The following is an 11,695-nucleotide window of genomic DNA, read 5'->3' as shown; positions in this document are numbered from 1 at the left end:
AAAACTACAGTGCTAACAAAGCCTTACCCTAAGTAAAACATACCTTATAAAAAGCTTATATAGAATGCTTTATACATAGCATACCTCTAATCAATATTTGAATATGTTTCCATTCATTATTACAAGGACCACAAGTCCTTAAAAATATAATATTCCTCCTACCTTTTCACACAAAGATTAACTTTCAAACCTAACAAGAAAGTATGCCTTACTGACATTAAAATGTCAACATAACATTGGCTTCCTATCCATATAACACAATAGCACTTTATGTAGGGTTTAAGTTCTAAATATCTAGGGCAGAACTAAAAACAAAAATCCCTTCAGAAGGCCCCAGATTAGAAGCAGGTATGCTGTCTCACAATATGCACTACACAGCTATTATTTCTTTTGGCCAGGCGCAAACTTAAGCAGCAGGGAAATAAGAATGAACAAAACAATCCCTTCCCTTAAGAAATTCACAGTCCAAGCCCTGCACGATGGCTCATGCCTGTAATCCCAGCACTTTGGGAGGCCCAGGTGGGTGGATCACGAAGTCAGGAGTTTGAGACCAGCCTGACCAACGTAGTGAAACCCCGTTTCTATTAAAAATACGAAAATTAGCTGGTCATGGTGGCACGCGCCTGTAGTCCCAGCTACTCAGGAGGCTGAGGCAGGAGAATAGCTTGAACCCAGGAGGCGGAGGTTATGGTGAGCTGAGATCCCACCACTGCACTCCAGCCTGGGCAACAGAGTGAGACTCTGTCTCAAAAAAAAAAAGAAATTCATAGTCCAATGGGAGACCTCAAATGCTTAGATATATGCATATCTTAAGTAAGACTCTACAAATGTATACATAACATTAATTTCATATAAAGAGGAAAATATTTTGTGTTTCCAGAGTTGTAAAGCAGGCTTCAATGACAATCCATAAGCTAAGTATATAACTATCATCAGAATAATAATTCACCATACATAATTAAAACCACATTTGTAAAAATCTAAGATCATCTCAGGTTTCTAAATTATGGAATTATATGGTCAACTCATCTTATTGGCACAGCAAGTAAAATATAATGGTCTAGGCCGGGCGCGGTGGCTCACACCTACAATCCCAGTACTTTGGGAGGCCGAGGTAGGCAGATCACAAAGTCAGGAGATCGAGACCATCCTGGCTAACACGGTGAAACCCCATTTCTACTTTAAAAATATAAAAATTAGCCAGGCATGGTGACGGGCACCTGTAGTCCCAGCTACTTGGGAGGCTGAGGCAGGAGAATGGCGTGAACCCGGGAGGCCAAGCTTGCAGAGAGTTGAGATCGCGCCACTGCACTCTAGCCTGGGCAACACAGCGAGACTCCATCTCTTAAAAAAATTAAAAAATAAAAATAATAATGGTCTAAAAATAGAGTGATAAAACACACTAAGCTACAAGGAGCTTAATAACAACCAAAAAATCAGATTTATGTGTAATCAAGGTTTTCAATAACCTCCCTTCTAAAGAAATCTAAATGTCCAGCCTGGGCAACATGGCAAAATCTGAATGTCCAGCCTGGGCAACATGGCAAGACCCTATCTCTACAACAAATTTAAAAATTAGCCAGGTGTGGTGGCACACACCTGTCATCCTTGCTACTTTGCAGGCTAAGTTGGGAAGACTGCCTGAGCCCAGGAATGTGAGGCTGCAGTGAGCTATGATTGTGCCACTGTGAGCTATGATTGTGCTCTAGCCTGGGCAACAGAGTGAGACCCTGTTTCTTAAAAAAAAAAAAAAAAATTAATTTTTCTTTCAAAAAAATCCTAAACATGTACCCAAACAAGCAGATTTGTAATAAATAAATAAATAAATCTTAAACACAAATTGCAAGTCACATTCAATTCCAGATGCAGGAATTAGACTAGAAATCAGAAGGGAAAGAAGCTCCCATGAATACCTACTATGCCAGGCATTGATTTACTCCACAAATGAGTGACTATTATGCGGCAGGCATGAGAGAGAAAGCAGTAAGGAGGCCCCCAACCTCATGTAACCTCTAGAACAATCCTATGAAACAGGTATGATTACCATCATCAGCCTCAAAGAATATGAGAAATACGGTCAAGTCGCTAGCCCAGGATTCAAATTTAAGCCTATCTAACCTTAAAACCCATGCTCCGTTCACCATGCTACCCACAAACCACACCATGCTACCCATACCATGCTACCCACAAACAGTACAGAAGCAGGCAACCCTCTCTGAACATGGGGGTATTCATCTCAATTTATCTTATAAATTAAAGTGGTTGCTGGTAAGGACTAAGTGAAATAATGTTCAAAACACTTGAAAAACTATAAAGTTCTATTCAAAAACGTCAAATAACTTGTTCAAGAGCACCTTGTTGGTAAATGGGAAAGGCAGCACTCAAACTCATTCTGACTCCAAAGTTTGTGGTGATATACCTAGCCTACTATAAGGGAAATTCAAGAGTCTTTCTTTGGTTCTATCTCCATTACACTTAAAATTAACAACTGAAAAATCAAAACATACTCAGCAATCACTGGGCTTTCTGGGTTTTCAGTGATCACATGATTTTGCCAGGTGCACTGAAATCTAAATCTATTTCACATTTAAGTTCAAATCCAGTATTACTTAACAGTATTTCAGACCATCACAGGATATTATAGTTTGACCCAATTTAAGTTTGAAGCAAACAGTATAAAATTACATTACTCATAATGGCTATGAGCCACATCTTATTTTATCTTTTTCTCAGACATCTCTTAGAAATTCCAAATTTTTATATAGCTAGACACATTCATTATTTTAAATCTTAGTGTAGTTTTCCGACGTACACTATAAATGAGTCTTTAAACGTGCTTCTACTACATTGCAAGGAACTGCAATGAGAAAAATAAAGCTACCAGTATCCCATATTTAAGCAAGTTGATACTTCCATTGATATAATCATTTAATGAAAGTATAATATTAAAAGGAATTTTTTTTTTTTACTAGATGGGGTCTCACCCTGTCACCCACGCTGGAGCACAGTGGCACTATTATGGCTTGCGGCAACCTCAACCTCCCAGGTTCAAGTGATCCTCCCACCTCAGCCACCCCAGAAGCTAGGACTACAGGCTTGCACCACCACAACTGACTAATTTTTTTTCTTTTGGTAGAGACAGGGTCTCACTATGTTGCCTAGGCTGGTCTGGAACTCCCAGGCTCACGTGATCCTACTGCTTCCCCGCCTCCAAAGTGCTGGAATTATGGTGTGAGCCACCATGTCTAGCCACTATTTTCAATGAAATTACAAACCACAAAAGCTTGAATCCATTCACTCTGCTATTGCCGAATATTTTAAAATAAATGATGCTGAACTTTAAACTTATAGATAAATGGCACGTTATTACAATTTATGTTATGTATTATAAATATATAATATTACAAAGGCCAAATAAATTTATTAAACTGAATTAATCAACACATTGTTCAAGATAATAAACTTTACTTGAGCAATTATTTATAAATTATTTAAAACATTTTTATCTCACTTAAATTAAATGGATCCATATGAATGTAAATTCATAGATATGGAAAGCTATTTGCAATCTTCCCTCCCATTTAATGCAATAATTAATGTTTAACCATATTAGCATAAATTTAGGAGTTTTAGCTTCATATATATGTAAAATATATATTATTTACAAATTATAAATTTTTTTGAAGAGACAGGGTCTCACTGTTGCCTATATATTATATATAAAATATATACAATATATAATAAAATATATTTTATATATAAAAATATAACATATACATTATATACACACACACACACACACACACACACACATTGAAAGAAGGTCCAGTCAGGCGCGTGGCTCAAGCCTGTAATCCCAGCACTTTGGGAGGCCGAGATGGGCGGATCACGAGGTCAGGAGATCGAGACCATCCTGGCTAACATGGTGAAACCCCGTCTCTACTAAAAAATACAAAAAAAAAAACCAGCCGGGCGAGGTGGCGGGCACCTGTAGTCCTAGCTACTCGGGAGGCTGAGGCAGGAGAATGGCGTGAACCCAGGAGATGGAGCTTGCAGTGAGCTGAGATCCGGCCACTGCACTCTAGCCCGGGCGACAGAGCGAGACTCCGTCTCAAAAAAAAAAGAAAGAAGGTCCAAGTAAAAATATAAAAATAAGTATGCAAAGTTACAAGGCAAAAAAGTCCTTAGTCTCTTGCAACTATGCATGTTATGAGATAATTTTCAGATTCTAATTAAAGTTGTTTTACTTTGAATCTGTAAGAGAAAACAGAAGTGGCAATTAAAAGTTTTTCACTCAGAAAAATATTCCACACAGTGGTGAACTACCCAAGTCAAATCTGTTTTCTCAACTATTATTTCATAATAAATCTAGATTACTTACTATTACTGAACATTTAACTAGTGCGCCCAGCTCAAATGCATCAGCAAATTTTCCAATAAATTGTATATTTCAACCCTCACTGAAAATGTGTAGTACTGGCCAGGCACGGTGGCTCATGCCTGTAATCCCAGTACCTTGGGAGGCCTAGGCGGACGGATCACGAGGTCAGCAGATCGAGACCATCCTGGCTAACACCGTGAAACCCTGTCTCTACTAAAAATACAAAAAATTAGCTGGGCATGGTGATGGGCGCCTGTAGTCCCTGCCACTCGGGAGGCTGAGGCAGGAGAATGGTGTGAACCCGAGAGGGGGAGCTTGCAGTGAGCCAAGATCACACCACTGCACGCCAGCCTGGGTGACAGAGCTACACTCCATCTAAAAAAAAAAAAAAAAAAAAAAAATTTTAATGATGAAAGATGTCTCTCTAGGTACTAGATCTCTCTAGTGATGTCTCTCTAGAGACAACTTTCATCATTTTAAAAATTCTGCAGAAATAAACTCCTGCTTTTCCTTACATCTTTTTAAAAATCCCAAATAAAAGTATCTTATGAACACTGTATTAGATGTTTTAATCTATGTTTTAAAAGCATTAAACATTTTAATATTTATTAAAATCCTGTTTCTAAATGAGTACAAGTATCCCCTGCTTACAAACTTGGCAGTCCAAATGAAATTACTAGAATAAACTTAAGTCTTAAGTTTCTGTGTGTGTTTATGTGTGTGTGTATCTTTATCTTTCCTGGACAAATCTAAAGGGGGAGAGGGATAGAATGAAAAGGAAAGAAACATCTTTTTTCTTTTATTTTTCTTCCCTTGTGACTAGCAATAAAAACCCTAAAGAAAAAAAAAAAAAGCTGTGTGTTAGCTTTTGAGAGGGGAAAGTAGAGAAGAAAACTCTGAGACTGTTTTCAGTTCCACAAAAGTAACAGGGAGCAGCAAGAGAAAGAAGCACAAAAGATGAGCAGAATAAATAAATACCCCAAAAAGGTGTCCTCTAGCTCAATTCCCAGTGCTCCTAAGGCAGTACTCCTCAACTTCGATCTTTTCACTCTCCATCTAGAATCCTAATGATCTGAGGCAAAGCAGCATTCTCACAAAGCCTGGTTGCCTTCCCCTTGATAATAAGTAAGTACCAGGTACAGTACCAAATGGATTATCTTTTTTCATCCTCACAGCAACCTGAGGACTGAGGCTACACAAGGTTGAGTAACTTATCCAAGGTCACAAGTCTGGTAAGTGGTAGAGTCTGACCAGAAACCCAGAATCTCTATTCTGTTAACCATTGTACTATATGGCCTCCTCTCTTGCAGATTCCAAAATCTCACTAATATTTGTTAGTGCAAGATGAGACCAATATGGAGGGAACTGCTCAAATTTGTAATATATAAGTAGTAAGTACATTAACTCATATACATAAAACTGAAGCAAAAAAAAGCCCAACTGCTTTGCTCTAATAGAGGTAGTTTAAGTACCAAGTATCAGAATAAGGTAGAATTTTTTTTAAAAAAACTTCAGGGATGTGAGAGCTCTAGAAGCTTACTATTCAAAAGTATTGTCCACCAGAAAGCAGCATCTACACTGGAAGCAGAATCTCAGCCACCCTACACCTATAGAATCTGCATTTCAACAAAATTTCCAGGGAATTCATATGGACACTAAGTTTGAAAAGCACTGCTCTAAAACAGTGAACCACATTTTTGAGTGGCAAAGGTCTAGCAAACAGCCTTCTTAAAAAATAAACACAACATTTCTTGGGAGCCACTGGTCTAGAAATGTAGGACTTTCAAATCAACACACCACTATTTTCTGCTGAATTTGTAATTCTCAAAGTTTTCCAGCCACCAGCAACTCCAATGTTCCATGGCACTCTTCCAGAAAAAAGGAAAGAAAAAAAAAAAAAAAAAAAAAAAAAGCAACTGCACTTGCTTTCTAGCACCACAACAGCAGAATCTCTCAGGCAGAGATTTAAAACTAGAAGACTGAAAAAAAACTATATACCTATTGCTACCCATCTTGAAGTGGGCCAATACAGAAAAAAGTTGTTGGAAAAACTCATAAAGATTATGTAATTCATAAAGATAAAAAAATCAGAGTTTACAAATACTTGAGAAAAGTAGGTGGGAATCAAGTCATAGTGTCAACTTCACTTTAAGATGGTTAAAGATCATACCAAACTAATTAATACTACCTTAAAATAATTGTCTAAAAATTTTAGACAAAATACTAAGTTATACAGTCAAGTTTTTTCTTTCACAGACCATGTAGCAGGAAAAGTGGAGTCAAAGTAGGCTAATTATTTTTTAAAGCAATAAAAGGTGCTTTTGAATTTGTTTCTGAAAACGATATGCTAATTAAAACTTATTTATAAAGATTTATAATGATGTATAGTTGGCAAACACATTAAGATTCCTTTGTAATTTTAAGGCTTGCAGAAACTTGACAATTTTTACTATGTGTAATGACTTTAGATTTCTTAAATCATCATCTCAATTAAGAACAAATCGGCCAATCTGTGAACACTACATACTTAACTGCATCAAATCATTTGGCATTATAATACTATCAAAAGTTCTTAGTAGGAGCCAGAAATCAAAATAGAAAATCATTTGTGTTTCCATTTGTCATATAGTCTCAAAAATTTTCACAATACCTATATAGATTAAGTATCTCCATTTCACTGAATAATTATTCGGTATTACAAATTCTAAATATAATTTTATTTTGACAGAAAATGTCCTATGAATAATATTGTACAGAAAAATGTGCTATAAACCATTTCGGATATTTAACATCTTTACATAAACAAGAATGTACTGGTTCATCTAGACCGCTCCAAGTAAGTTTTGCAGAAAACGTGATTTAAAAGTAGAAGTCAAGTAACATCAATTTGAAATAAGTAAATATTTAAAGGTAAAAGTTTAAAATGGAAACAGCAATTACTTTTTAAAATATCCTTAAACCTAGCCTAAGAGTCTCCCATCTTCTTTGCAACTTTGAGGAAGTTACTTACCCCTTATGCCTTGTTGAAATTCACCCATATCCTCAATCCAAGCAATTTAATAGAATTAATTGGATCAGACCTTTAAAGAACTCTCGAGTCTCTGATCTGATATAAATAGGGGCTTTTTTCAAACTCATGACACCTTGAGTTTGAATCCACATAGTAGTCTGAATCCATATACAGGTACCAATTGAGTGATCTTGGGCAAACTGCTTAATCTCTCTGTTCTTTTTCTTGTTGTTGTTATTAAATGACAGCATATCTCCATTTTGGGGCTATAAAAATTATATGAGAACCACCTAATGTATCCAGAATGGTCTTAATAAGACCAACTACACTTTATTAAAAATAATTTTTTTAAAAGCTCTCCAAATCTATACTAGATACGTAAACACTGCACAAATTATTTTCATCTCTCCTGAAAGATGAATTAGTGATTTAAAAGGAAGGAACATCTGAGAGTTGTTTAAACCAGAGATTATGGTAGCTTTGGCTTAGATTTCTCATAAAATATCTAAAATACTATCATATAATTCTGTTTCATTTTAATTTCTAAGCAGTTTCATTTAGTTGCTTAATGCAAAAATCAAATTCATTCTTAAAGGAACTATATTTATTACTTTAAAAATCCTTGAATGTTTACTACTGAGGGCATTAAAAGCCATCACATGGTAAACGTTTTAGCACTGCAACAAAAGGGTGAAAAATATTTGACTCTTTTTTGTTATGGATGAAATTCAACTATGGTACCAAGAGTTAAAACTAAGCCAAAGTCGAGGAGGTATAAATATTGTGGCAATAAAATATAATAAATGATTGCAAATTACTTTACTCCTGGAAATGCATGTTGAATATGAACTTAGTATAAAGTACACCTCTCTTAAAGAATTTATATTCTACTATCCTCTTGTTCAAGTGCAATGGAATATTTAACCTTGAGAATAAAATTTGACAGGTATGTATTAGCGCTGTATAGACAGGAAAAAACTTTGCAAGTTGGCACACACTTTGAATGAATCATTTGATTTGTCTTCATTGTTTGATAAGAAGTTTTGTGAACTTTGTTTCTCCCCACTGTTGTGTGTTTATTGGTTAAACAAAGTTAATGTGTATAAATCCAGTCCTGTATGATTTGTAATTACTAACAGAGAAACAGCCAAGTACTGTGAATACCTTTTACATTTCAGGATTTAAGGTTTTCAAAATTATTCCTGACTTGTAAGTCTTTATGCTCACTAAAAATTTTTATATGTAAGAGTATTCAAAAGACCATGTTGTTTTGGCTCACTTTGAAGATATTATACTCCTTTCAGGAAAGATATTTTGATATTTACAACATAATTCACAGGTTTCTAGCATTGATAACCTAAACCTTCAGTGATAGTTAAAAATCATGCACATACAAAATAGGGAGCATAATCCTATTATAAGATCAATATACTTTTTAAAAAACTAATTTACTTCTCATATAAATAGATTTTAAGTTTGCAAATGACTGCTTTTAAAACAAAAAAAAGTACCTGAGGGACATTTTTCTTTTGATGAAAATGTTAGTGTCCTTGATTTTTCACAATAAAAAGATTACTTACTTTGTTGGGGTTTCTTTGGTGAAGGTAGGCAGGTGGAGAGATGGTGTATGCGAAATACTACCTGACTAAAAAATTCTACTTATGGTAGGGTTTTTTTGTTTGATTTGTTTGGGGTTTTGGTTGTGTGTATGTATGCATGTGTGTGCGTGCCTGGGACAGACCAAAAAAAAGTTGTAATGAGTAAAATGACAGTTTATGAAACCTATAAAATCTACCTTGAATCAAATTCAAATTCACAAACTCCACAAAAGTCTATGGATTTGCCTAGAGCTACAAAGAATAAAAAATCAAGACAGTACCTCCCATCTGTAAACCTACTAAAAGTGTGTTAAACTTAACCTTTACTCATTCACTAATACTTAGGGAATAGGCACACTGGTTTTTCGAGAAGAAACACAACCCCAATTCTTCATGCCACTGTCTGATTAAAAAACAAAACAAAAAGCAAAACGAGTAAATGCATTATATTAAGTAACCTCGAAATTACTTTAAGCTGCCACTTACATGACACTTACTTTGGCCCGGTAACGTACCTGTCTGCAAAAACATACCTTTTTCTTGGCTTTTAAGACAGAAGCCCAGTCGATAAACAGTAAAGCTCGCGGTGCTAGCTATTTGATCGCAAAGTATCCTACCTGTCAGCGTAATCCTTTGGTCTGGGGGCACCGACAGGACACTGTTTTCACGCACTTTCAAAGCGCCCACATTTGGGGAGGCTGCCTGCGTTCCTGTGACTTTGGGGGCCGTCCCACGGGCACGACCCTTCATTCCCAGGGACAGCAGACGCCCTTTGTACATCCACTTCTGCAGCTTCTTGACTGTCACTGCAGGCGGCTTGAGGAAGGAGGGGCCTTCCCGGCGGTCTCCTTTGCCGCTGCGTATCACAGAGGACCCCGCTGGATCCCTGAAAGGGCTTCCCAAGGAGCAGCCGTGGTCCTTGGAGCCTGGAGGCTGGAGGCCGGTGGGTGCAGCCGCCCGGGCGCGGTCCCCACTCCAGCCGTCCATCCTGCCTCCACGTGGCGGGGGCTCGTCCCAGTCCCCGTGCCCGCCGCACCTGATCCAGCTGTCGCTTGGCCACCGCTGGAAGGGAAGCGGCTTGGCACCCACCCGGAGGCTCTCGAGGCTTCTGCTGCAGGACAGCCGCATCCGAGGAGTCCGCAGCTGGCCTCCCCCCGACTCCCTCTGAGGCGACCGGGGCGGGGACACCTGCTGCAGAGGCCGTCCGCCGCCTCGCCTCTCCCCGTCTCGGGGACAGGCTCGGCGGTCCGCAGCGCCGCGGGAAGGCGGCTGGCCCGGAGCCCGGGCTCCCGCGGGGAAGCCGTGATCCGCCAAGCCCCCGCCGCCCCGCCGCGCGCCCGAGTCAGGGGGCAGGTCGTGCATGGCCTGGATCAGCAGATAATAGGCCTCTCGCAACTGGGTCCGCAGCCTGCCTGTCTCCAGGCGGCCGCCCTCCGCCCCCAGGGAGGAGCCCGCCGCTGGGGGAGGCGGGGGACGCCGTTCCGCCTCCGCCCCCTCAGGCTCGGGCGCAGGCTGCGAGCCGCCGGGCAGGTTTTCGTAGTAGTCGGCGTCGTAGTCGTCTTCGTCCTCGTCCACTTCCTCCTCTCCGCTGCCCTCGGAGCCCTCGGGGGCGTGCAGAGAGGCATGGCTCCAGGGGGCGGCCTCCTGCCCGCAGCGCGGCCGAGTGCCGAGGGCCCCCGACTGCTCCGGGTGCCCTCTGGGGACCCGCGCGCCGGGACCCCACGCCGCAGGTGACGGCAGGGGCTGCTGTAGGCTCGGCCCGGCTCCCCCGGCGTGCTCACGTTGGGGGGTGTCTGCGGCACCCCAGGCGTCTCCTGCGGCTGCCGAAGAGGCCGCCACCGCAGCTGCCGCTGCTGCCCGGAGCCCTAGCCCCCCGGCGCCGCGGGGACCCCGCCTTCCCCGGAGCCTGGACAGCGTCCTCCTCAGAGGGTCCGCCATCTCCTCTGCCTTAGCCGCGAGGCTCACCCCAGCCGTGGGGAGAGATCGGAGACCCGCTGCGGAGAAAACCGCGCTCGCGGAGGCGGAGGCGGCGGCGGCTCCCCATGACCGGCGCTGGCCCTCGCCGGCTCCTCACATACTTGGCATAACTCTGCCGCGGGAAGGCGTGGGGGAGGGCTGTGGAGCCGCAACGCGCATGCCCCGGAGCCCCGGGCCGCGACGGGACGCGCAGGCCGGGGGCCGCAGAGGTGGGTTCCCGGGGTGGGCGAGTGGTGCAGGTGGAGGCTGAGGTCGCAGGCCGGGAGGTGGGTAGTAGGTCGGCTGAAGCTGACCGACGGAAGCAGGGGTGGGCTCACAGAGCGCGAAGGGTGCGGAGAGAGTTGAGGCAGAGGAAAGAAGAACGAGCGGGAACATGAGTCTGGGCTGGTGCCTGCAAAGTTTTGGTTAGGGAGCCGGAGAAAGGGAAAGTGCCCTCCTGGCTGTCACCCCAGCACCTTCACCGCCACCCCTGCACGAGGTGTGTCTTAGGCATAGCAAGTCCTAGCTTGAGAGAAAACAAAGATTGTTTTGACGGACAAAGTATGAGTGCAGGTGTATCTCGGTGTGTGTGTTCTAGAAATGTATCAATCATTTTAATTGCCCAGAGAGCTAGCTATTTAAAAGAAATTTGCAGCGATTCCTTTTCTATAAGAGTCCTTTTATTAAAAACAAAGCAAAACCCACCCACCGATGTCGCTTTTAAATCTGTTTTTCCTTATTTCTTTCAAT

At 41.2% G+C, this 11,695-nt stretch overlaps 1 protein-coding gene across 2 annotated transcripts in view; it reads right to left on the bottom strand.

Moving 5' to 3' along the window:
• LOC105482762 (synapse defective Rho GTPase homolog 2) overlaps nt 1–11,043 on the bottom strand; it is a 41,566-nt gene extending 30,523 nt beyond the window's left edge. The window contains exon 1 of one of the 2 annotated variants that reach the window (XM_011743075.3): nt 9,607–11,043. In XM_011743075.3, the coding sequence (XP_011741377.2) occupies nt 9,607–10,927 (1,321 nt within the window). In that variant the 5' untranslated portion in view covers nt 10,928–11,043. The remainder of the gene's footprint in view (nt 1–9,606) is intronic. The other variant, XM_011743073.3, reaches the window with a different exon arrangement.
• Between the last annotated feature and the right edge of the window lie 652 nt (nt 11,044–11,695).

The sequence above is a fragment of the Macaca nemestrina genome, chromosome 1, assembly GCF_043159975.1.
Source record: "Macaca nemestrina isolate mMacNem1 chromosome 1, mMacNem.hap1, whole genome shotgun sequence".
Lineage (NCBI taxonomy): Eukaryota > Metazoa > Chordata > Mammalia > Primates > Cercopithecidae > Macaca > Macaca nemestrina.
Note: the sequence above shows the minus strand (reverse complement) of the source record. Positions and strands in the feature narration are given on the sequence as shown.